The sequence below is a fragment of the Cnephaeus nilssonii genome, assembly GCF_951640355.1.
Source record: "Cnephaeus nilssonii genome assembly, chromosome: 5".
Lineage (NCBI taxonomy): Eukaryota > Metazoa > Chordata > Mammalia > Chiroptera > Vespertilionidae > Cnephaeus > Cnephaeus nilssonii.
Window position 1 is genome coordinate 659,672 of NC_137076.1, and position 27,054 is coordinate 686,725.

General features: G+C 44.7%; 1 protein-coding gene across 2 annotated transcripts; it reads right to left on the bottom strand.

Moving 5' to 3' along the window:
• Positions 1 to 348: 348 nt before the first annotated feature.
• On the bottom strand, positions 349 to 22,932 carry LOC307099645 (neurofilament light polypeptide-like). 2 transcript variants are annotated; one of them, XM_079771444.1, is made up of 4 exons: positions 22,696 to 22,932; positions 13,469 to 18,669; positions 6,075 to 6,233; positions 349 to 5,810 (listed from the first exon to the last, which is right to left on the bottom strand). In XM_079771444.1, exon 4 carries the CDS (start codon positions 2,017 to 2,019, stop codon positions 1,672 to 1,674), a length of 348 nt encoding a protein of 115 aa, XP_079627570.1. In that variant the 5' UTR covers positions 2,020 to 5,810; positions 6,075 to 6,233; positions 13,469 to 18,669; positions 22,696 to 22,932; the 3' UTR covers positions 349 to 1,671. The 2 variants fall into 2 exon arrangements, with proteins under 2 accessions (XP_079627570.1, XP_079627569.1); XM_079771443.1 differs by having other exon boundaries at positions 368 to 5,810; positions 18,545 to 18,669.
• Between the last annotated feature and the right edge of the window lie 4,122 nt (positions 22,933 to 27,054).

Consider the following 27,054-nt stretch of genomic DNA (forward strand, 5'->3'; position numbering starts at 1 on the left):
CCCGGTGCACGAAATTCATGCACGGGGAGGGGGTGGTCCCTCAGCCTGGCCTGCATCCTCTCCAATCTGGGACCCCTGTGGGATCGGGCCTAAACCTGCAGTTGGACAAACCCCTCACAATGTGGGACTACTGGCTCCTAATCGCTCACCTGCCTGCCTGCTTGATCTCCCCTAACCACTATGCCTGCTGGCCTGCTTGCCCCCAACTACACCCCCCCGCCAGCCTGCTCACCTCCAACTGCCCTCCCCTCCTGGTCTGATCACCCATAACCGCTTCTGCCTCATCCCCGCCACCATGGCTTTGTCCAGAAGGACATCTGGAAGGTCTCATGGTATAATTAGCATATAACCCTTTTATTAATATAGATAGGATATGACATACCGCCATAACTATAACATATCTACCAGTATTACTCTATGAGAATACATACTTCATCCAATAGGAAGGCATCTAATACATTACATTGTATATGTTGTAAGTAGTAGGAAATACTGTATTTGTAGCAATAATATATACCCTGTGACTTCCCTTCCTGATCTGGGAATGAATGGTTCCCCACTTCTTTTGACATTTCCTGGCCCCTAATGTATTTTTTTTTGTCATTCAGTGTAACTTTATTTACTGTTTATTGCACATGATTTGAGGTCTTTAATTTCTAACCACCAAATATTCAAAGGATTATTTTTTCCATGAAATTTAACATTAACATTAGTGAATTCCTGTATTCATGTGTTTTTATTGTAAACATCTGAATTATTCACATTGTCATAGATCCTGAACTCATAAGCGTGGACCATGCACAGGCTGGCAGCAAGCCAGGAAGGCCACTCTGCAAGCAAACAGATACTTTGCATAATGAGAAAAGTCATAGCATAACATTTAATGTCCAACCTGAGTCACCTCAGAATGTTATATATATTGACTTCTTAATTCATATAGTATTGGGAACTCAACTGCTTGGTTGGTGGCGGGGTTGACCTGGTTTTGGGAGGATTATTCCTGAAATAATTAAGGAAAGGAGGGCTCAATCTTTCTTCTTGGTTGCTTGCTCCTCCCCAGCACCTTCATCTTTCTTCTCGTCCTCAGCTTCTTGGGCATCTTCTCCTTCACATTCACCTCCTTCTTCCTCCTTTGCATCCTCAAATTCTTCCTTGGCACCTTCTTCCTCTTTCTCTCCTTCCTCTTCCTCAGCCTCTTCCTTCTCCTTTTCCTCCTCTTCAGCTTCTCCTTCAGAAGGGGATTCATCCTTAGCTTCCTCGGCTTTTGCAGCCTCAATGGTCTCCTTCACCTAGATCTGCTCCTCCTGGACGTGGCTGGTGTATTAAGAAGGGAAGGAGTGAGCAGACATCAAGTAGGAGCTAGTCTGTAAACCACCGTAGGCAGATCGACCAAAGACCTGGGAACTCTGGTAGTAGCTGCTGGCTATGCTTCCCATGCTGGTGAAACTGAGCCGGTCTCCTCACCTTCCAAGAGTTTCCTGTAAGCTGCAATGTCAATATCCAAAACTATCTTCACATTGAAGAGGTCCTGGTATTCTTTTAAGTATCCTGCCATTTCACTCTTTGCGGTTCTCAACTCATTTTCTAATTTGTTGATTGTGTCCTGCATAGCACTAACATCAGTGTTCTGCTTATCCTCCAGCTCTTGCAGCTGCTTTCCCAGCGCTTTGTTCATGCCCCAGCTTGCTTCAATCTCCAGGGTTTTGGCCTTGAGCAGTTGCTGGCCCGCACCATGTAGGTGCTCTTGGCAGTGCTCTCTGTCAGCATGGTGAAACGGCTCTTGTACCATTCTTCGGCATTCTGCATGTTCTTGGCAGCCAGCTTCTCATACTGGGTGCGGATGTCCTTGAGCATAGTGGAGAGGTCGGACTTGGAGAACACGTCCATTTCCACGGAGATCTGAGCATACTGGACATGCACCTTCTTCAGAAAGGCGATTTTGTCCATCAGGCTTTCGATGCACTTTTCCAGCTCAGTGCTGGCAAGAGCCGCCTCATCTGCATCTTTGCTCACCTCCATCAGCCAGCCCTCTGCATCCTCATGGTTCAGCACCTCTTCCTGGTAGCTCACCTGCAGGTTGTTCCCAGCCACTTCAGAACCCCGGTGCCTCCTAACTGCCCACTTCCCTCTCCTCTCCAGGGACAGGGCGCGGTGGGGCAGGGCACAGGCATCGGATTTTCATTAAAATGTTCAACCCTGGCCTGCTCCACTGGTGTCCTCAGGTGGCCCAGGGCAGACAGTGATCCCAGAGACCCTGGCCACCTCCGCCTACGGAGCCCGCAGGCAAAGTCAGGCACTGACCACGCTACCTGCCCAGTCCCGATTGCACCCTGGACCCTGCGGGTGACATCAGGTGCTATCTATGCTGCCTGCCTGGTCCTGATTGCTGCCTGGACCCCGCGGGTGACATCAGGTGCTGTCCATGCCGCCTGCCTGGTCCCGATAGCTCCCTGGATCCCACAGACAGCATCAGGCGCTGCCTGCTAGAACTGCCTAGTCCCGATCACCGCCTGCACCCTGTGGGTGATGTCAGGCGCTATCCATGCTGCCTGCCAGGTCCCGATAGTCCCCTGGAACCCACAGACAGCGTCAGGTGGTGTCCATGCCACCAGCCAGGTCCCGATCGCTGCGGGAACCCCACGGGCAGCGTCAGGCGGTGTCCATGCCACCTGCCCAGTCCCGATCACTGCCTGGACCCCGTGGGTAGTATCAGCCACTGTCCATGCCGCCTGCCTGGTCCCGATCTCCCCCTGGACCCCGTGGGTGGCGTCAGGTGCTGTCCATGCTGCATGCCTGGTCCCGATAGCACCCTGGACCCCACGGGCAGTGTCAGGCGCTATCCATGCCACTTGCCAGGTCCTGATCTCCCGCTGGACCCCGCGAGCAGCGTCAGGTGCTGCCTGCTGAAAGTCCTGGTCCCGTTTGAAGACTGGACTCTGCGGGCGATGTCAGGCGCCATCTGCCGGGCCAGCCCAGTCCTGATTGCCGCCTGGACCCCACGGGTGACATCAGGCGCTGTCCATGCCGCCTGCCCTACCGGATCGCCCCCTGGACCCCGCGGACAGCTGCTATGCTTAGTCCCAATGGCTTCCCGGTCCCGTGGGTGATGTCGGGCACTCTCAGCTGGGCCTGCCTTGTCCCGATTACTGCCTGGACCCCGCGGACAGCGTCAGGTGCTGCCTGCCGAGTCTGCCCGGTCACTATCATGGCCTGGACCTTGTGGGTGACATCAGGTGCTGCCCACCAGCCTACTGGGTCCATGGCGGCCTGGACCAATCGGGCTAAGTCAGGCAGCACCGGCTTGCCTCCCTTCTCCACTGCCCTGCCTGTTTGCTTCTTCACAGCTTCGCTTCTTTCTACGCTGTCTTGATATGCAAATTAACCGCCATATTTGTTGGGTTAATTTGCATACTCACCCTGATTGGTTGGTGGGCGTGGCTTAGGCATAGCGAAGGTGCGGTCAATTTGCATTTTACTCTATTATTAGGTAGGATATATATATATTTTTTAAAAGAATATCTATCAGAAAAAAAGTTGCATTATTTTTTTAATTACTTTATTGATTAAGGTATCACATATTTGTCATCAACCCCCACCATAAAGATGCATTATTAATGTAACTTTACTTAATCTCCAAGTATTTCTGAAACATAAATTAAAGCACAAAAATACTTAGAAAAATAAAGTTCTCTATGAAAATGGAATGTAAATCCATGGAAACTAGGAAATCTGCGACGAACATGGACAGATTAAAAGAGGTCATGAACCAATTACGCAGACAGATATGGTCAGCATTATGAATTTGTAATGATGGCTTCAGTTTCATGCACATGTCAAGATTTATGAAACACTATAGTCAACACATGTAATTTACTCATTACAGTTTTTATCAATGGTCCAAGAGAAAACAAATATAAGTTCAGCTATTCTGGAAGAACAGGTTTGGTAACTCTATATTCATTCCCCCTACTTATGCCCTCTGGTTGAGAGTCTCATCTCAATGACAGAAAATGTAACAAACAATGAAGAACTTTCACCCAAACCCAAAAAAGCCACATCCCTGGACTAAAGATAGCCTTTGTCACCATGTTTTCCCCTGTATGAAGTCTCTGATGTTTATGAAGGGCAGTGCCATGGGTAAAAAATTTCCCACATTCACTGCATTGATAAGGCTTTTCTCCAGTGTGAACTCTCTGATGATATTGGAGACCACTGCTATTTGTAAAACATTTTCCACATTCACTGCAGTGATAAGGCTTTTCTCCATTGTGAACTCTCTGATGATATTGGAGACCACTGCTATTTGTAAAACATTTTCCACATTCACTGCAGTGATAAGGCTTTTTTTCTCCAGTGTGAACTCTCTGATGATATTGGAGACCAGTGCTACTTCTGAAAGATTTTCCACATTCACTGCAGTGATAAGGCTTTTTTTCCAGTGTGAACTCTCTGATGATATTGGAGAGCATTGCACCCTTTAAAAGATTTTCCACATTCACTGCATTTATAAGGCGTTTCCCCTGTATGAAGTGTCTGATGATTATGAAGGGCGATGCGATGGGTAAAGGATTTCCCACATTCACTGCATTGATAAGGTTTTTCTCCAGTGTGAATTCTCTGATGATAATGAAGGGTAGTGCTCTGAGTAAAACATTTTCCACATTCACTGCATTTATAAGGCTTCTCTCCTGTATGAACTCTCTGATGACTATGAAGGCTAGTATTCTGGGTAAAAGATTTCCCATATTCTCTACATTTATAAGGCTTTTCTCCCATATGAACTCTTTGATGTTGATGAAGGATGCGTTTAGAGGTAAAACATTTTCCACATTCACTGCATGTATAAGGCTTTTCTCCTGTATAAAGTCTCTGATGACAATAAAGATGACTGCTAGTGCTGTAAGCTTTCCCACATTCACTGCATTTATAAGGCTTTTCTCCAGTGTGAACTCTCCGATGACAATGACGAATACTGTTACTGGTAAAAGATTTCCCACACTCATTGTACTCATGAGGCCTTTCTCCTGTGTGAACTCTATGCTCATAATGGAGGACACTGCTACCGGTAAAAGTTTTTCCACATTCACTGAGCTCATAAGGCCTTTCTCCAGTGTGCAAAGCTTTGTGATTACCTAGGCTGTTACTACTGCTAAAAGCTTTTGCAAATTCACTACACTGAGAAGGCCTTTCTCCATTGTGACCTCGCTGTTGATAATGAAAGCTAGAATATTTGGTAACATTTTTTCCACATTCACAGCTATCAAAACACTGACTTCCAACATAGACACCTTTTTCCAGAATAAACATGTGGGTAAAACTAATGTCTTCCTTACATTCTTTTCTGGTGTAATCATTTTTTTTTGCCTTTGAAACGTCATTCCACACGTCAAAATTGCAGTTGGACTGTCCCTGGTCTGAGTACCCTTTAGGTGGAGATGTCCTGACCAGTTAAAGACACCATGCCCAACCTCCCCACATGTGAAACGATTCTGTGATACATTGAAATTGCAGCTGTTTGCAAATGAGATTCTGTCCGCACCTGTGTTGAAAGTGTCTCACGTGCTGTTGGTGAAATTTTACACGGTTTTAAAATGGTTTTGCACATGCGCCATACCTCAACAGTATCTGTCCGTGTTGTGTTCTTTGCAGATCAGTCAAGTGGAAAATGTTTCTCAAGACGAGCCCACAACTCTCACAGGGATGGCTCTTCTGGGAAGACAAGGCTACCTTGGGATTCCTTGCCTGTGACACTCTTACAGAAACCTTCTGTTCAGTCGGGGTCTCAACTTTCTCTGCTCCACAGCAGCAACCTGAACAAAAGGAAAATCTGGTGAAGTACATGTTGATATTATGAAATCACAGTATCTTTACCATAAATATTTATCGGTTATGACTAGAGAGATTTTCTAGACAAGTGAAGTAGACTCTGAGGAAATCACTCTTAAAGTACATAACGTGGTCAGTCAACAATGAAAATATCACCACTGGAAGGACAGAAGCACAGGATGGGATACAAAGAGGAGAAGAATTCTCTACTCATTGTTCCTGCACAAAGGCTTTTCTGAGGACCTTACCTGCTGGCCATGTGAGTCCGTATAGAATCATTTGAAGGTGCTCATCCCATAAACATTAATTGTATTAGAGCACACGAGGTTCAACGTCAATATAATAATACTTGTGCACTCCAAGGTAGTGCAGGCATGGTCCAACGTTGGTTTACAGTAAAGAGAGACCTGTGAAAGAGGCAAAGGTGCAAAGTCCAGAGAGGTTAAGGTTATCCGTGGGCTGGGAATCGGAGTAGAAATGATCACTATTCAACCTGTGTCGTTAGCAAAATATCAATAATAACCCAAAACAAGCATAACTGGGTAAGGACTGGGCAACAGTAAGAAAACACTGATGAATAAAATGAGTTTCTAGTTATGAATGTAACAAAGGCCAGGCGTGAAAGCTTCCCCAACGACGCTTCACCAAGGCAAGACCGCCTGTGGGTCTACTGTGTCATTCATAAAGTCACGTTTCTTCTGTGATGCACAAATGATTCTTCCCCTTAAAGCCCATTTGAGCCATTGCATGGGATAAATGATGCGAATCTTCAAAGAAAAACAGAAAATATGGATGATCAATGCTGTGGTAGACAACAAAGGACAAATGAGATCAAAGGCAAAAGACCTATGTGAGTGACATCAGAAAATTGGCAGGAGCAGAAATATGAGCATCTCCCCCCATCCCAGTGTAAATAGACAGCTATGCATAAACAAAGAAGCCCACAGGAAATGGGAATCAGGGTACCATGAAGACAAATAGCATTACAGACACAAATAAAGGAGAACTGTACAGAAAGGATGACTGGAAAGATTGGGTGAACAAACATACGTGAAGATACCCACAGTCAAAAACAAGGGTCCTCCAGCAGCCTCTGTGCTTCTGCTATCATTGGCCATAGTGGATTCTTCAAAAAATACTGGAAATCATTGTGTTTAAAAACCACAGACTGCCTTGGCCAGTATTGCTCAGTTGGTTGTATAACAAAGCGTCTAGTATTCAATTTCCAGGCAAGGCACATATCAGTATGCGGGTTCCATTTCAAGTTAGTTTGTGTGCAGAAGGCAGCTGATTGATGTTTTCCCCTCACACTGATGTTTCCCTCCTTCTCTCTCTTTCTCCCTCTCTCTTTCTCCCCCCCCCCCCCTCTCTTCCTCTTTATCTGAAACCAATATTAAACAAAGAAATAAGAACTTCAAGGTAGCCATAGCCGGTTTGGCTCAGTGGATAGAGCATCAGACTGCAAACTAAAAGGTCCCAGGTTCTTTCCCAGTCAAGGGCACATGCCCAGGTTGTGGACTCGATCCCGGGGTGGGGGCGGTGGTGGGGGTGGGGGGGCGGGACCTTGCAGGAAGCAGCCAATCAATGATTTTCTATCATCATTGATGTTTCTATCTCTCTCTCCCTCTGCCTTCCTCTCTGAAATCAATTATATATATATATGTATATATATATATATATATATATATATATATATATATATATATATATATGTATTTTCAAGTACCCAAACACAAAATAGAACTCAAAAAAGTTGAGACAAAGTAAATAAAAAGACCACTTACCAAAATTCATTTACAAAATTCAGAAAATGCAATTCTAAGAGGAATTTTAATAGGGATAAATGCTTACATTATGAAAACAGATCTCAAAAAAACCTAACCTACCATCTCAGGAATCTAGAAACACAACAAGAACGTAAACCCAAAGTTTGCAAAGGAAGGAAACAACAAATATTTGAACAAGCATCAATAAAAGGTAGATAAGATAAAATAAAAGGATACCTGATGGGTATTTAAAAAAAAAAAAAACAAAAGTTGGCAAACCTGGAGCTAGACTAAAGCAAAAAACAAACAAGAAAACAAGCTTCAAAGAAATGAAAAAAGAAATTAAAGTTAAGACAATGCACCTTACATTATGAACCACAAAACATCATAAGAGATGTTGATGTTAGGAAATGAAATGACCCTCCACAGCGAAATTTGTCAAGATCCTATTTGAGCTTCTGAAATTAATAAACAAATTCAGAGCCCTGTCCAGGTGGCTCAGTTGTTGAGTATGTGGTCCCGATGCACCACAGTTGTGGGTTCCATCCCCCATCAGGGCACATGTAGGGGAGAATCAATGAATGCATAGATGGGTAGAACAGCACATCAATGTTTCCCTCTCTTTCTCTGTCTCCCTTCCTGTCTCTAAAATCAATAAATAAAGGCTGCCCAGTACAGGTCAGTGATTGAGCATCGGCCCATAACCTAGGACATTACAATTCTATTCCTTGTCAGGGCACATGCACAGGTTTTGGGTTCACTCTCCAGTGGGGGGCATACAGGAGGTAGCTGATCAATGACTCTATTTCATTATTCATGTTTCTATGTCTCTCTCCTTCTCTTCCTCTCTGAAATCAATAAAAATATATTTTAAAAATAAAGAATTTAAAGAATAAATAAAGAGCCCTGGCCCATGTCGCTCAGTGCTGAGAGTGCCTGCCTGTACACTGGAAGGTCACGGGTTCGATTCCTAGTAAAGTGCAGGGACGTGGATTTCAGGTCTGATCCCCCCTCTTGGTGGCAGCACATGAGGGAGGCAACTAAATGATGTTTCTCTCTCTCTCTTTCTCTCGTCTCTCCTCTCTATCCCTAAGAAAAAAAATCAGTGGAAAAAATATTCTCACTCTTCGGGTGAAGATAAAAGAAGAATAAGGAATGAAATTCAGAAAAGTTACGGGAGAGGACATCCAAGATGGCGGTATAGGCAAAGGCCTGTACTCGCTGCCTCCCACAACCCCATCAAAATTAAAACTAAAATACAGAACAACCATCAGCCAGAACCTCTGGAAAGCTGGCTGAAAGAAGTGTTATGACTAGAGAAGTAAAGAAGACAGCACACGGAGACTGGTAGGAGGTGCGGAGGCACAGAAGGTGCAGGTCCTGTACCCATGTGGGCCACTTTTTAAATTGGGAGCGAGGTCGTCTCTGCAGAGGTCACCTGGAGGAGCAAGGAGTCCCAATCCCACAGAAGATGCCCAGCCCAGGGCCTCAGAGCTGGGGAGAACACCCTACTGGCAGTAAGAACTACGGGCTGTAAAAACCATTGCATATTGGGGCTCAGTGACACAGAGGCTGCAGGTGACCCCAGTTGCTCCTCTTACAATGCCAGCACCACAAACTGAATTTACAAGCTCCCGCTTCCTCTGAATTACACTGTTGGACAAACCTCAGAAGGGGGGAAGGCGGGGGACCCAGACAATTATGAAGTGAAAATGGACTGGCATCGGGGATGGAACTTGAGGGCGGCTTTCTACCAGATGGAGGTGGTAACAGCAGTCATTACACCTATGCTGGGACATTCTGGGTCCCAGGGCTGACTGGCAGCCATTTCTGTTTGCTTCGCCGTGGTGATTCCCTGAGACCACACCAAACCCACTTTACAAGCCACCCAAGCTGTGTGCTGCAGCTTTTGTATACGAATGGCCTGTCCTTGCTCAGGCTAAAATCTGTCAAACAAGTTGCAGTTGGGTCAAGAAGTTCCAAAACTATCAATAAAGCCCAAGACCTGGCACCAGCACTAGCCTTCCTTGCTTCACAGCTGGGCCTTGTCGGGGCCCTTCCAAACCCGAGGGGTCTGCTGGCCGAACGTGGGTGTGATGGACCCAGGTCGCGACACCGTCTACTTTGAGAGCGGTGGGGGTCATCAGCACCAAGACATAGGGACCCTTCCAAGGTGGCTCAAGGGTCTCCCGGCGGTGTCTCTTGACGTAGACCCAGACCCCGGGCTTATGCTAATGAGGAGTCGGGGCTGAGCCAATCTCATAGATAGCGCGGAGGCGTGGCCAAATGTCCTCGTGCGCCCTCTGGAGCCCTCCCAAGGAAAGAAACAGTTCTTGACTTTCAAATTCTGCAAGAAATTCAGCTTTAAGGTTAGAGATAATAGGGGGTGGCCGGCCGAACATGATCTCATAAGGAGTAAAACCCAGGGTGTAGGGGGAGTTCCTAACCCGGTAAAGGGCATATGGAAGGAGAGCCACAGTCCCCGCCAGTCTCCATGGTCAATTTGGTAAGGGTCTCTTTTAGAGTTCTATTTATTCTCTCTACCTGCCCTGAGCTTTGGGGCCTATAAGCGCAATGCAATTTCCAATTTGCCCCAATGGCCTTGGCCACTGCCTGTGTTACCTGCGAGACAAAGGCTGGTCCATTGTTCGACCCTATCTCAGTGGGAAAACTGTACCTGGGCAAGATGTCTTCCAGCAGCTTCTTAGCTACCGTCTGAGCTGTTTCATGCTTAGTTGGGTATGCTTCTACCCGTCTGGAGAAGGTATCTACAAATACTAAAAGATATTTATAGCCATACTTTCCTGGTTTAACCTCAGTGAAGTTGACCTCCCGTTGTGCTCCAGGCTTGGTTCCTCTGAGCCTGGTTCCTTTTTCACTCGGCCTGGTTCTTGCATTTGTGAGTTGACAGGTCTTGCAGGCAGATACAACCTACTCTATTTTAATGTCCTGCTGGTGGATCTTAATTCTTTCGTGTCGGATTAAGTCCTTTAATTTTCGTGCCCCCAGGTGAGTGCACCGGTGCATGTGATTTATCATGGAGACTCCAAGCTGGTCTGGCAGTATGAGCTCCCCTTGTGGTGTATACCACCACCCCTTCTCCTCCTGTGCTTGGGGAAGCTTCCTAATGCGCTGTAACTCCTCCAGGGAATATCCTGGCTGAACTGGCAGTACTTGGTCCCCTGGGTCTGGGAGCTGTAGGGCCATAGTGGGGATTGGAGAAAGGGCTACTGCCTTGGCCACCTGGTCAGCCCTGCGGTTTCCTCTTGCCACTGGGTCGTCAGCCTTCTGGTGCCCTTGGCAGTGTATGATGGCCAATTTGGCGGGGAGCCATAGGCCGAGAGCAAGTCGAGTATCTCCTGTTTATTCTTTATAGTCTGCCCCTCTGCTATTAGTAACCCTCTTTCATGGTAGATTGCCCCATGAACATGAGCGGTGGTAAACGCATAACGGCTGTCTGTGTTGATGTTGAGCTGCCTTCCAACTCCCAGTGTCAGGGCCTTGGTGAGGGCCACAAGCTCTGCTCTCTGGGCTGATGTCCCAGAGGGCAGGGCCTCTGCCCATACAGTGTCCGTTTCAGTGACTACAGCTGCACCCTCATACCTGCTTCCGTCTTAGGATTCTGAGCTTTCCAATTGTAAAGGACACTAGTGGCAAAAGGCCAGTAGTGATAGGGCTGATTTCCCCCCGCGTTTGGGGAACCGGTGGCTTGCAGGGATAGAATGGTGGAGTCAGCGGTGGAGGCAGTCTGCTCCCTTTGAGCCCTTTGTCTGGTAATGGGCGGGCTTCCCACTGGAGCACCTCTGCCCCCTGCTCTTGGAACAGGGTCTGCTTCCCCAGGAGGGGGAGGATTGCATCTCTCGGCATCCTGGGGGCTAATACAGGGGAGGAAAAATTAATTCTTCTTCGGTTCCCCCCTGTAAGACAGAGTAGAGAGGTGCTGAAGGCTGGGTGACTTTTTTTTCCCTCCTCCTTCTTACAGACTTCTACATATGAACAAATAATTACAACCAGGCAGACAAACAAAATATTAAATAAACATCTGTACTTATACCATTTTAGTAAACAAGTATTCTTATAGTCTTGGGACCTGAGCAGATAACAGGAACACTGCCTCTAAGTCCCCTGATGGGGGCCTCCCTTTCCCATATCCCAGGACAGGATTCTTGACCCATGTTTCAGCAAAATAGAAATGGCACTCATGTTGGACAAAGGAAACAAGATTAATAGACTTGCAAACTCCGCGGCCCCGCCACAGCCACCGCTTTTTCTGGCTCCGCTGACACCACCACCGCAGGCCACTGGGCAGGACCAGTGTGTTAAAGGAAAAAAAGTTAAAACACTCCTGGAGTCCGCCAGAGACTGTGAAGGAAAAGTCATCCTGCAGTCTGGCTCGGGGAGGGACAGGTTATACATAGAGGGTTATTCCAGGAGAGGCAAAACCTTGCAAGGAACCTTGGTAAAAAGCACAGTAATTTAATCATACAGTCAAAGGTTAAACAGGAAGGGAAGAACCACTCAATGTCCTCTAAGAGGATTTCAACTAACTGACAACAAACTGACAAAACCTTGACAAATCAAAACTCAACAAATAATACACACATAGGGCCTAAATATGACAGACAAACCAAGACAACAAGACAAAACAAACAGTCCTGACACCAACACGAAAAAACACAAAACAAACACCTGTCAGGAGGGAGAGCCTCCAGCCCCTTCTGGGGGGTCCCTCTCCTCTCCCTCAGGAGGGAGATTTCTTGCAAGCTGAAAGCTTGGATGGCCTCCTGAAAGAAAAGATCTTTAATCCAGTTACATATGCTATCAGAATCAGGATGAGAGAGGAAGGGAAAGTCCAGTTTATGTCCTCTATGAGGATCCTAATAACTGAAAACAGTAAGTTAAACAAACAGTTAATGGGGTCTATAGAGAGTTAATAATAACTTCAGCCTTAGTTCCATGTTGGACTATGATGTCACCAGCAGGGACAGGGCCTGTAAATCTCTGCCCTGCGGAGCTGTGAGCCCTGTCCTTGGAAGTCTCCCAGCACCAAAAGAGATAAGAAAGCCATAAATAAAAGTTCTTTGTTCTTTGAAATGTAGCAAACTCACAAATCAGAGCAAACTGAAACTCTTACTTATACAAACATACAAACAGAGAGAGAAATTTCTATTAACTAAATGGGATGATTCCCTCCCACCATGGTAGAGAGCAAACATCTCTGAGAAAAAAATTACTCAGCAGCGCTGCTTAAGACGTTTGCAGACTATCACAGCAGGTTTTATCTTTAAACAAATTAAACAATAGAAAGAGATAACAAATACTCTCATGTGTACAGCCAGATAGCACAGAGTAGTTTTTATTTTACATAGACTCTTACACTTACATTTATATACCAAACAGTCTGAGTTTTTGGCTCCTACCATATATTTACCAGAGTTTCAACAGTCACCTGATTCCTGACTCCTAATTAATTTGTCTGAGGAAGCTCTATGGCCTCCAGGGGTGGGGGGGCTATCAAGCCCCCCCTTCCACTCACTTTGAGTGGGCTGAGTCTGTCCCATAATGTCCATCCAGTAAGTTCACAGAATAAAACAGAGAAACACAAACACAGACAAACAAAGGGCCCCAGAGAACAGTCTTCCAACTCCGTGGAAGCAAAACCAAAAGCTAGACGACAGCCTCACGCCGACCGGCAGGAGCGACCCGCCTCGTCTCAGATTGTGAGGGGAATACACGTCCCTCCTGAAGGAGAATCGGAACATCTCCCGATTCCTCCCACCCGTGGTCTTCCAGTGCGTCCACCTAGACCGCTTCAGGCACTGCTAGAAATTCAGATTCGAGCTCACACAAGAGACAAAAGACAAACAGACACCTACCATGGCCAGTCAGGTTCTCCAGGTCTGAGGTCCCTCCGGGGTCTTGGGGATCCCGGGTGGGCCCCCAAATGTTATGCCCAGATTTCATGATCCCCAGAGACCACCAGGGAACAGCTGAGACCGATGCAAAAGCAAAAGAACCTTTATTCGTGCTAGCACGAGCTCCCATCTCCAACAGTCACCGGCGCAGCAGCGGGAGAGAGAGAGAATCTTGGGAGAACAAAGGCTTTATAGGGGGTCCAAAGCAGTGGGCAGGGGGAACGTTCGTGGCCCCCGTTGATTGGTCAGGGGGCAGGATCAGGGGTCTGGTTACACAGGGGTACTGTGCAGTTTGCCTAATTTGGACTGAGTCCACTTCTCTGCATTCCTATTGGCAGGTTTGTGCAACTGTTACATTCTCGCGGTTTACAGGGAAGGGCAGCAAGAAGAGTTGCAGAACGGCGGGTACAGAACAAAAGAAGCATTATAAAAGTAACAAAAAAAACTTCATGGAGTCAACCTAGTTTAGCTCTATCAAACTCACTATAAACTTCCAAAATTAATTTAAAAAATTCAGAGCGCTAGCGAGGTGGCTTGGTTTGTGAGAGTGTGGATCCAATGGGCCAAGGTAGTGGGTTTGATTTTCCATCAGGGTACATGCAGCGGGCAGCCAATGAATAAAAATATGGGTAGAAGAGAACAATGTCTGTGTCTCACTCACTTTAAAAGCAATAAACAAATCCTACCTTATATACTAAAATATAATATGCAAATCGCCCAAAAGGCCAAATGCCCAGTCGCTATGACAAGCACTGACCACCAGGGAACAAACGCTCAACGCAGCAGCTGCTCTTCCTCATCCCCACCTCCCACCTCCCTGTGGGAGCTGGCAAGAGGACGCAGGCCGACAGCCAAGACAGGTGTGTGTGGGGGGGTGTGAGTGGGTGGGGGACCCCCCCATCGTCCAGCCTACTGCCCTAAAGAGGATTGGAGAGAAGTAAAGAAGGCACCAATCCCTGATTAAGATAAGGCCCAAATAAATATAGACGTGGGACAGCTGTAGACTGATTCACAAGGCCACTTCTGGAGAGCTCCAGGATATCCTGTCAAAATGTGAAGCCCTGCGCTCGTGCAGCTGAGACCAGGATCCCAAACAACTTTGAGTCGGAGCGAGAAAAACAAGCCCCTTCACACAGGCCCCACTCCAGGCCCCCTGTCCCGTGTTCCCTGTCCATGCCCCGCCTCGGGCGTCATCTCCTTCTGACTCCAGAGAGAGCAGCTGGGTGGCCACTAGCCCAGGACTGCGGATCTGGCAGGTTGGGCTCTCAGCCTCCATGTGCAACACTTTCCAGCACCCCTGCCGGCTCTGTCAACACCTGTGCACCAGTGGACTTGGGGCGCCAGAGTCTGCGAAGGAGAGGACTTTGGGGTGGGGGAAGGGTGCACCCAACCTAGGCCTGGAGCCAGCTTGGCTCTGCACAGCCGCTGCCCTGATGAAAGTGCGCATCCAAGTTGTGGGTGTCCACTTGGCTGAGACCAAGAGGCTGGGGGCAGAGGCGGGGCAGCAGGGTTGGTGTCCCTGGGGAACATGGTGGGTGCAAGAATCTGTGCACCTGGCCACCAGTATTAAATAAAAAAGAAATTTTTAAAAAAGTTCCAGGATAAAATATCAACATACAAATATCAGTTCCATTTCTAAATACTAACAGTAGATTTTTTGATAAAGAAAGGAAGAAAGGACCCTCAATGGTGTTGCTCAGTTGATTGATCATTTTCCCATGAACTGACAGGCCACCAGTTCTATTGCTGGTCAGAGCACATGCCCAGGTTGTGGGCAAGAACCCAGGTAGGGAGCGTGCAGGAGGCAGCTGACCGCTGTTTCTCAGCTGGATGTTTCACTCTCTCTCTCTCCATTCCTCTCCTTCTAAAAAATCAACAACTCATTAAAAAAAATGAAGGAAATAGTCAAGTTTAAAATAGCAATAAAAAGAATAAAATACTCAGGAATAAATTTTACCATAAAGATGTAACATCTGTACACCTAACGCTAGAACACAGTGGTGAAAGAATGGGAGAAACCACAAAAAGTGAAAAGATATCCGGTGTACTTGCATTTGAAAAATTAATATCCTTAAAATCCTGTTCTGCCCAAAGCAATCTCCAAATCAAATGCAATCTGGATGATAACTCCAATCTCAGAAACCTCAAATGATCTCAAATAGCAAACTTAATCTTAAGCAAGAACAAGCGAGGTGGCATCACACTTGCTGTTTTCAATCTATTACAAAGCCAAAGCAACCAAACAGTTTGGTATTGAAATACAACCAAAAACAAAGGCAAAAAACACAGAAATAAACCCAGGCCCATAGGTTCAGGTAATCTTTGACAAAACCACAAGAAATCTTAAAAAAGGACAGTTTTGTCCGGACCAGTTTGGCTCAGTGGATAGAGCATCAGACTGTGGACTTAAGGGTCCCACGTTCGATTTCGGTCAAGGGCATGTACCTTGGTTGTGGGCACATCCCCAGTGGGGAGTGTGCAGGAGGCAGCTGATCGATGTTTCTCTCTCATCCATGTTTCTAACTCTCTATCCCTCTCTCGTCCTCTCTGTAAAAAATCAGTAAAATATATTTTAAAAAAAGAAAAAAAAAAGGACAGTTTCTTCAATGAGGGTTATTGAAAAAACAGGTACTCATATGGAAAACAACAAAAGCACCGATAAACATTTATTCAGATTGCATGAAAATATTAAATGTCCATGTTAAAACTTTGAAGTTCTTCAAGACGACCCAGGGAAACCGATTGGAGACTTGTTTTGGACATGATTTCTGGGATGTGGCACCAACCACCGGGCAAAAAAAGAGAAAATCAACAGTCAGAGCTAAAACAAATCAAAGTGCTTTTTCCCAGCACAAAAGCAATAACAAAATTAAATGAAAAGGAAATCAACTGGAGGGTGGGAGACCATACTTGGAAATCATAGGAATATATTGAAGATATGTGCATTCGGATCAGATCAACCAAATAAAGCAAATATTGTGATACAGAGAGAAAGTCATGTTATGTAACACAATAATAAAGGCCATGAAGAAGACAACAGTGTTGCTGAAAACATTCTACATCAGCGGTCAGCAAACTCATTAGTCAACAGAGCCAAATATCAACAGTACAACGATTGAAATTTCTTTTGAGAGCCAAAATTTTTAAACATAAACTATATAGATAGGTTCATTGTTATTAACTTAATTAGGGTACTCCTAAGCTGGCCTTTGCTAAAAACTCAAGGGGCCAAAGAGCCGCATGTGGCTTGAGAGCCACAGTTTGCCGAACACTGTTCTGCATCAATTCATTAAAATCACTTTATGGGTAAACACTGGTAGACATTGAGCCTAATGGAAAAATAGCCACACTAGACTTCCTGAATGCAGAGTTGCCAAAAACATGGAATCTTCTGTATATATAAAAGAATAAGTGACTGACGGTAAGTCCGTCGACCAACCATCCCGTACACGGGACGCGCATTGGCAATTTAAAACTAAACCTTGATGCCCTGACCGGTTTGGCTCATTGGATAGAACATCAACCTGAGGACAAATAGGTTCTGGATTGAATTCCAGTCAAGGGCACGTACCTCAGTTGCAGCCTTGATCAACCCTAGTTGGGCAGATGCAGGAGGCAACCAATTGATGTGTCTCTCTTACCACTGATATTTCTCTCTCTCTCTTCCCCTCCCTTTCTCTCTGTAATCAATAATAAAAAAAAAAGTTGACTTTCACAATGCAAATACATATAAAGTGCTAGCTGGTGCCAATCGCGTACGTGTGGTTCAATCTGTCATTGTGGATCATGAATTTGATCATTTCTGTTGACATTCTGAAGCTGAAAGAAAGCAGTGTCAATGACAAAATGTACCTGTTAATAAATCACAAGGACAAACTCCAGACAGAGTAGGAATATTCCTACCTAAATCCCTTTTCAGACATGGTCAGTTATATTTTGCTTCCTCTCGAGTTCCAGGAGCCTGTGACATTAAAGTTGTAAATATTTTATCACAAAGGAAATTAGTCAAGCACTCTGAAAAGGGTTTTACTCTTAATGTGGTAAACAGGGAGATATTAGAATAAGTTTAATCAATTATCAGTCATTGCTTTCATCAATATTTTATCTATATCATGTTTTTGTAAGTCTTTGTTGTTATATCATGCTGTAATTTTCTATTTATTAATCAATTTATATACTATTTTCATATACATTTTACTAATTTTCTTTCATCTCTGACACTTCAGTTATAGAGAAGGGGCCAGTAGTGATATTAAGATGTTTCTTCTAATTAATTCCTTTCAATGTGCTGGAATCCGAGCAGTGGACCACTAGTTTGTAAATAAAACAAGAATTTAATATTTGGAAAGCACAATTCAACATATGCAAAAGGAGATCTATTTTACTATAAACTAGAAAAAGTATTCAAAACACACAATAGCAAATAAATATGGTTAAAAATTGGAAGAAAGCCCTGGCTGGTTTGGCTCAGGGGTTGAGCATCCATCTGTGAACCCAGTAGGTCACGGTTAGGTTCATGGTTAGGGTACATGCCCGGTTGTGGACTGGATCCCCAGAAGGAGGCATGCAGGAGATACCCAATCTATAATTCTCTCTCATGATCTCTCTCTCTCTCTCTCTCTCTCTCTCTCTCTCTCTCTCTCCTCTCTCTCTCCCTTCTTCCCTGTAATCAATTAAAAACTATTTGAAAAAATATAGGACTAAGGATGTAGACACTACTTAAAAAAATACGTACAAGTGACTAACAGGAATAAAGAATATGTTTTTACTCACTACTCAATTGGAATCCATTAGACTCCCTGCCACACAATCAACCACAAACCCTCCCACCAGTTTGGTACAGCAGGTGTTGTGATTAAAGGATAGAATGGAGCAGTGCAATCAAACCAACCCTGCCAACCACAGCAAAAACCTAGAAAACTGGACAAATCAAGCAATGTGTACAGTCCACAGGTGAGGACAGAGCATCCCTGGAAGTGAGGGGGCATAAGAAATGCAAAGCCAATTCCCAGGAACCAGCCAGAGTGAGGGTCTTACCCAGGGAGATACAAGTTCAAAGTTCTCCAGCATTACATTCAGGTACAGCTGTCTCTGATCCTCATCAAGGAGGCTCCATTCCTTCCAGAAAAGTACAGGGCAATGTCCTCAAAGGTCACGCCAACCTGTCAGAATTGAGATAATTGAAACCAGTTGAAATTTTGAGAACTAGCAATCCTACTCCTTACACATCTTCCTCACCCTCAACCTCCTCCTCAGTTTGGTGTGGACACCAGGTCCTAATGCCTGTGCTGGCTGCTCTGTTACCACAGTCCCATTAGTCAAATTTATTGCCCTCAGCACAACACATGGGTTGGGAAAAGGGACAGCAGAGAACCACCATCTAAGTGCTGGGCCACGCCTGCAGGGCCCCAGCCTTCCTGCCAAGCAATACTATTGCAGTCTCCCAGATCATGCCTCCAAGACAAAGCCAAAGGTTTAAGCTTCATCCTATAGTTCTCATACCAGCCGTGGCTGGTTTGTCTCAGTGGACAGAGTTTTGGATTGTGGACTGAAGGATCCCGAGTTGGATTCTCATCAAGGACACATGCCTGGGTTGCAGACCTCATACCCACTATGGGCTTCCAGAGGCAGCCTATGGATGTTTCTCTCTCATCAATGATGTTTCTCGGGAGAAACCAAGATGGCGGCAAAGGTAAACAACTAAGCTGCCGCCTCGCACAACAATTTCAAAACTACAACTAAAAGACAAAACGTCTACCACCCAGGACCACAGGAAAGCTGGCTGACTGGAAGTTTTACAGCTGAGGGGGAAAGAGAAAGGAGCACAAACGCTGACAAGCTGAGGTGTGGAGGCACGCGAATCGGGCTGGTGGCGGGCGATTGGGTGGGCGGCTTTTTTTTCAACTCGAAGGGAGACAGGTTCCCGATCGCTCTGAGGTCCAGTTTCTGGGGACACGTGGGGAACCCAGACGCCTACGAGGAGAAGCTGGGCTGTCGGCCATCGGTTCGGAAAGTGAGAGTGACTTTCTTGCAGAGGTGCACCCAGCAATCTTTGTTTGCTGCGCTGCAGCGCGGGAAGTGAGGACTTGGAGATGCGGAAAGGCAGAGACAGCTGACAGCAGCCATCGCCGTTTGCCACGCCCTAGCCTAGTGACATCCTCAGATCCCGCCCTGCCCTGAGACCCCGCCCCGCACATTCTACAAACCCACCCAGGCTCCACACAGCGGCTTTTGCATATAAATGGCCTGCCCTGTGGAAGTGAATCCAAATAAACTGCAGCTCCAGTCAGACTGCTCCAAAACCGCCAAACCCCAAGCAAACAGGAGAAAACTGTAGTTCTTGCTGTAGCTCCTCAGACAGTAGCTGACCTGCACCCCATTGGAGATCCAGAAATTAGTGTATCTAGTGATCAGGGTGAGACGACAACAGATTTCAACTACTCTCATAAGGGACACATTCAAGAGGCAGACTCAGTGAGCACCAAAGCCCTACTGGAACAAGTCCTGCCCATAAACGTGTCTCCAGCACAGCAATTCTTCCATTATAGACACAACGGGTCCTCACAGCCAATTGGCCTGAAGGTCAATTCGTCCCAGTGACACCAACAACAATCAAGACTTAACTACAACAAGGCTGTGTACACAGGCCACAAAGGGGTGCACCAAGAGTGTCCACCTCAGGTAACTGGGAGGCTGACCCATTGAACCAATAGGACACCTAGTACACAAAGCTACCCTTACCAACTCAGGGAAGCAGCGAAAATGAGGAGACAAGGAAACAGATCACAAACTAAAGAAATGGAGGAGAACAAACGACTGGACATAGAGTTAAAAACAACGGTTATAAGGTTTTTCAAGAATTTCCTGAAAAAGGCCGATAAATTTAATGAGACCCTCGAGGATATGAAAAAGCACCAACTAGAAATTAAACATACACTGACTGAAATAAAAAATATTATACAGAAACCCAACAGCAGACTAGAGGAACGCAAGAATCAAGTCAAAGATTTGGAATACAAAGAGGCAAAGGACATGCCTCCAGAGAAGCAAGAAGAGAAGAGAATTCAGAAAGTTGAAGATAGTGTAAGAAGCCTCTGGGACAACTTCAAGCATACCAACATCAGAATTATGGGGATGCCAGAAGAGAGAGAGCAAGACACTGAAAACCTATTTGAAGAAATAATGACTGAAAACTTGCCCCACCTGGTAAAAGAAATACAAGTCCAGGAAGCGCATAGAACCCCAAACAAAAGGAATCCAAAGAGGACCACACCAAGACACATCATAATTAAAATGCCAAGGGCAAAAGACAAAGACAGAATCTTACAAGTAGCAAGAGAAAAACAGTTACCTACAAGAGAGCACCTATATGATTATCAGCTGATTTCTCAACAGAAACTATGCAGGCCAGACGGGAATGGCAAGAAATATTCAAAGTGATGAATAGCAAGAATGAACAACCAAGATTACTCTACCCAGCAAAGTTATCATTCAGAATTGAAGGGCAGATAAAGAGCTTCACAGATAAGAAAAAGCTAAAAGAGTTCATCACCACCAAACCAATATTATATGAAATGCTGAAAGGTATTCTTTAAAAAGAGGGAAAAGAAGAAAAAAGTAAAGATAAAAATTATGAACAACAAATACATATCTATTAACAAGTGAATCTAAAAGTCAAGTGAATTAAAAATCTGAGGAACAGAATAAACTGGTGAATATAATAGAATCAGGGGCATAGAATGGGAGTGGATTGATAATTCTCAGGGGGAAAGGGGTGTCTGTGTGTGTGTGTGTGTGTGGGGGTGGTCCGGGAAGAGACTGGACAGACAAAAATCATACACCTATGGATGAGGACAGCGAGGGAGAGGTAAGGGCAGAGGAGGGGGGGGGGAACTGGGTGGAGAGGAGATATGGAGGGAAAAAAAGAGAAACAATTGTAATAATCTGAACAACAAAAGTTTATTAAATTTTTTTTAAAAAAAGATGTTTAAAAAGAATAGATGTTTTTCTCTCTTTCTCTCTCCCCCTCTGCCTTCCTCTCTAAAATCAATTTTAAAAACTATTTTTTTAAAGTCCCAATACAAGGTTTCCAGTACCATCAGCTCACACTTCCTCCAGATGTGCACACCACTGTGTAATGTCCAGACATCACAACTTCAGACCCCAGGTTCATTGTCTCAGCTCTGCCCCCTTCCTGCTCCACAGCACAGGACCTCTCTGGACTCGCCCATGACCTTGGCCTATGGCACCCAGAGAGTGCTTGAGATGTTTCAGAAGGATCTGGCACAACCTGATTCCTGATGGACCCCACAGCCTGGGGAGAGCAGGGAAGGCGGCTCTGAAATCCTCCCTGCCCTTCTCTGACCTTGGATTCAATACTCACCACCCACATCCGCAGGGGAATTTCAGATACAAGTTACCCCTGTCCACTCTGCCCTGCACTTCCTGTGTCCTCAGATCTCACAACACTCCTCTCTCCCCTCCACCTTCCTCGGGGTCCTTGACCGGGACCTGAGCTACAGGACGTGACAGGCGCCCTTGTTGTGGGGTCGAGCCCTGGAGTCAAAAATAAGACCACTGGAGGCTGCTGATTGATTTAAAAAAACAGGCAAGGATTTATTGAACTGGCCAGGACGGCCATGAGGGCACCACACGCAGGTGGCCACCCTCATGACCGCGCCGTCCCGGTGTAGGCAGTCCTTTTAAAGGTCCAAACCACAAAAATTTTCCTTTGTTCTAAATTCTAAATTCTAAATTCTAAAGGCTGGGAACAGCCTGTGAGGGGGTTCCCAGCCCCTTCTGGACATTATTGGAATGTGGCCCTATCTTGGGAAAGCAGGTTTTTACAGAAGCAGACCCAAGCGGAGTCAGTAATCTCTAAAGGTTATCTACAGTTTCTACTCCTGGAGCTACTGAGTCAGTGGGAATCAATCTCCTGTAGTCCAGGTCCACAGGCACAGGAAAATTACCTCTGTGAGTCTCCAGGTCTCAGTCTGGAAGCTGAGGTAACTACCCTATTGTCCAAGCAAGCAAGTGCGTGCAGAAGCCAGAATAGCAGGGTTAAAATTCAAACAGCAGTTTTTACCTAAGTATGGTTGCTACCACACTTCACCCTGACCCCAGGCTGCTGGGTGGAGTGTGAGGAGGCGGGGAGGGCCGGTGTGGCGGGGTGGGGGACGGGAACTCACCTCAGCTGAGTCCCTGAGCAAGGCCATTGCCATAGCACGCTGTGCGCGGATCTAGGCCGGAGAGGCCGGAGCGGCGGTAAGAAGCTGGGGCGGTGGGAGGGGGAGTAAAGGGTCTCTGTTCCGTCACGGACGTGGGGAACCCGGTGGCGTCAGCGAACTTCACTCCCATGTGTGAGCTGAGCGGGCAAGGACTCGGCCTTCTCCCACCAAGTATCTGCCTCTGCCGCTGCCCGCTTGAGGCCTTCGACCCCAAATGAGTAAATTCTGGGTGAAGACCAATAGCCGCCCAGAGTGCGCCGCACGACCCGCCCCCGCTCGCCCGTGAGGCAAAAGAAAGGCCTTTTCTGACCTTTCATTGGCTAAGCTGGCGGTATTCCACACAAGGCCTTCTGGGTAATGTGGGTTCCAGAGTCCAAGATGGTGGTGGAAGGTTTCTCCATATCACTCCAAGGAAAACAGCGACATCTGCTGGTAGGGGCACTGGGAAATGACCTTCCTCATGAAAGAGACATCTTGAAAATGGCTAAAAGAGTTGTCGTTTTTCCTGGTAAAGGTGTTGTGGGGTCGAACCCTGGAGTCAAAAATAAGACCACCGGAGGCTGCTGATTGATTAAAAAAGCAGGCAAGGATTTATTGAACTGGCCACAAGCAGGTGGCCACCCTCACGACCTAGCTGTCCCAGGTGTAGGCAGTCCTTTTAAAGGTCCAAACCACAAAAATTTTCCTTTGTTCTAAATTCTAAATTCTAAATTCTAAAGGCTGGGAACAGCCTGTGAGGGGGTTCCCAGCCCCTTCTGGACATTATTGGAATGTGGCCCTATCTTGGGAAAGCAGGTTTTTACAGAAGCAGACCCAAGCGGAGTCAGTAATCTCTAAAGGTTATCTACAGTTTCTACTCCTGGAGCTACTGAGTCAGTGGGAATCAATCTCCTGTAGTCCTGGTCCACAGGCACAGGAAAATTACCTCTGTGAGTCTCCAGGTCTCAGTCTGGAAGCTGAGGTAACCACCCTATTGTCCAAGCAAGCAAGTGCGTGCAGAAGCCAGAATAGCAGGGTTAAAATTCAAACAGCAGTTTTTACCTAAGTATGGTTGCTTCCATACTTCAAAGGGACTGGAGTCCTTTTTATGAAAACACATTATCTGTGAGACCAATGCAGCTTGTCATAATATAGAATCTATATTATACAGGTAGAATGTGGGGCATATATTTGAAATAAAGAATATGTGTAATATAAACTTTAAATCGAATTCTGTTGTTTAATTTTTACTTGAACATCAATAAAGATAAATACACTTTTAAAACTGTGGCAGACTTAAATCCCGGCAAAGTACCTGGTGTTTTTGTTAATGTGAAGATGCTACTGTAATTATAAGAGTGAAAGATAATTTGTCCTTTAAGGACATATTTAAGATAAGGTGACCAGATTTTAACAATGGTAAAGCGGGACACCATTGATGGGGTGGGGGGGGGGTTGGGGGGTTCTTGATTAAGGTAAGTCGTAAGTGTCACTTTCAAGGCTGGCGCTAGACTTTTTGCCGCCACTATAAAATATAAATAATACGAGTACTGTCTGCTAAATTCAAAAAAATTTATGTATTTATGAAATAAATAAATAAATTACTTACCTAAATTATCTGAATAGCTGATTTGTAATGACATCACTTGTTTAACTAGCTTACTAGCACGCAGTACGATGTGTATCATCTGAGAGACAGTTACAAAATGTTTTTGTCGTTGCCAATCCCAAAAAAATGCCATTGTTCATTAAGTCCAAACAATGGTGGTCGAATTCTAACAAACTGATCAACAATGCGAACTTTGATAAGCAGTTCTCAATAATCAGTTCTCAACAATTATTTGTTATTATTAAAGTTTAACATTATAAAATTAACAAAAAATAATATAAAACTCATATTTTGGCTAAATAGCCACATGGCCGCTGAAAACCGTATATTCCCTTCCCGTTCTCCCGCTGTTCCCTAGCTTGTCGTGCATTCTTTCCAAAAATCGGGAATTTTTTAAAACGCCGCAGGACGCGGGACAAATTGTTAAAAATCGGGACTGTCCCGCCAAAAGCGGGACATCTGGTCACCTTAATTTAAGATGTCAACAGAGTTGATATTTCAGGCATTCTCAATGAGATAAGATTACACAAATATTCACAAATTATACTTAGAGTAAATGAAATACATATTCATATTGAAAGATGACCTATGTATATATAGCTCCAAACTTTATTGGCATATAGTAATGCCATAGATTTCTTGGCGTTAATTTTGTATCCTGCTAAATTGCCAAATTCATTAAGTCTATTAGTTTTTTGATGGAGTCTTTCGGGTTTTCTATGTACAATATCATGTCATCTGCAAATAAAAACAGCTTTACTTATTCTTTTCCAATTTGGATGCCTTTTATTTCTTCTTTTTGTCTAATTGCAATGGCTAATATTTCCAGTACTATGTCAAACATGAGTGGTGAGAGTGGGCATACCTGACCTGTTCCTGTTCTTAGGGGAAAGGGTTTTAGTTTTTGCCCATTGAGTATGATGTTAGCTGTGGGTTTATCATATATAGCTTTTATTGTTTGGGGTATGATCCTTCTATTCCCACCTTGTTGAGAATTTTTATCAAGAAAGAGTGTTGGATTTTGTCAAATGCTTTTTCTGCATCAAGTGATATGACTCTGATTTTTATCTCTCAATTTGTTTATGTGATGTATCACGTTTCTTGATTTTCGGATATTGTACCATCCTTGAATTCCTGGAATACATTCCTGGTGTATAATCTTTCTGATGTAGTGTTGGATCCGATTTGCTATAATTTTTTTTAAGGATTTTGGCATCTATATTCATGAGGGATATTGGCCTGTAATTCTCATTCATTGTGTTGTCTTTATCTGGTTCTGGTATTGGGGTGATGCTGGCTTCATGGAATGAGCTTGGAAGTGTTCCTTCCTCTTGAATTTTTTGGAATAGTCTGAGGAGGATAGGTTTTAGTTCTTCTTTGAATGTTTGGTAAAACTCCCCTGTGAAGCCATCTGGCCCTGGGCCTTAGTTTGCTGGAAGTTTTTTGATGACTGCTTCAATTTCTTCCATAGTTATCAGCCTATTGAGATGTTTAGGTTCTTCCTGATTGAGTTTTGGAAGGTTATATTTTTCTAGGAATATGTCCATTTCCTCCAAGTTGTCCAGTTTGTTAAAATAGAGTTATTCATAGTATTTTTTAACAATCCTATGTATTTTGGTGGGGTCTGCTGTTATTTCACCTCTTTCATTTCTGATTATGTTTATTTGGGTCTTCTCTCTTTGCTTCTTGGTGAGCCTGGCTAGAGGTTCATCAATCTTATTTGTCCTTTCAAAGAATCAGCTCTTGGTTTTGTTGATCTTTTGTATTTTTTTTTTTTTGTCTCAATGTCCTTTATCTCTGCTTTTATCTTTATTATTTCCTTCCTTCTGTTTACACTGGGCTTTTCTTGTTGCTCTCTAACTCCTTGAGTTGTAGGGTTAGGTAAGTTGTTACCATTGTTTGTTTTTTGTAGTAGGCTTGTAGAGCTATGAACTTCCCTCTCAAGATTGCTTTCGCTGTGTCCCATAGATTTTGGATTGTTGTGTTTTTATTGTCATTTGTTGCCATGATGTTTTTTATTTATTCCTTGATCTATCTGGTAACCCAGTCACTGTTCAATAGCATGCTGTTTAGTCTCCATGTGTTTGATTTTTATTTTTATTTTTTTGGATTGTTTTTGTTGTAGTTGACTTCCAGTTTTATGCCACTGTGAGCTGAGAAGATGCTTGATATGATTTATATCTTCTTGAATTTGAAGAGACTTTGCCTATGACCTAACATGTGGTCTATCTTTGAAAATGACCCATGTGCACTTAAGAAGAATGTATATTCTGTGGCTTTGGGGTGAAATGTTTGAAGATGTCAATTAATTCCATCTGATCTAGTGAGTAATTTAGGATTGATGTTTCTTTGCTGATTTTTTGTTTAGAGGATTTGTCCAATGGTGATAGTGGGGTATTAAAGTCTCCTACTATGATTGTATTGCTGTCAATATCTCCTTTCATCCACAAAGCCTTTGAACAAGCCTTGTTGGGAACATGTGTCTTTATGCACTGCTGTGTAACACAGGACAGTTCAGCCTCAGAAGCAAATGGGATCCTTAGTAAAAGATGGCTGAAGCCATGAAACATCATGCTGTGGCTTTTCTTCCACGGTTTTAAATTTTTCTGCTCACACTGTATTATATTTTCTCAGCTCACTATATTTTCCTCAAGTTGTCATGAATGACGAGGTCTCACATTTGTAGGAAAAAGAATTTCATTGTAGCCAATGTTTCAGCATAGCCATATCTA

Bases quoted from the DNA above. Each gene is read 5' to 3' on its own strand.
- LOC307099645 (XM_079771443.1), bottom strand. From the start codon at position 5,096: ATGAGCTCAGTGAATGTGGAAAAACTTTTACCGGTAGCAGTGTCCTCC.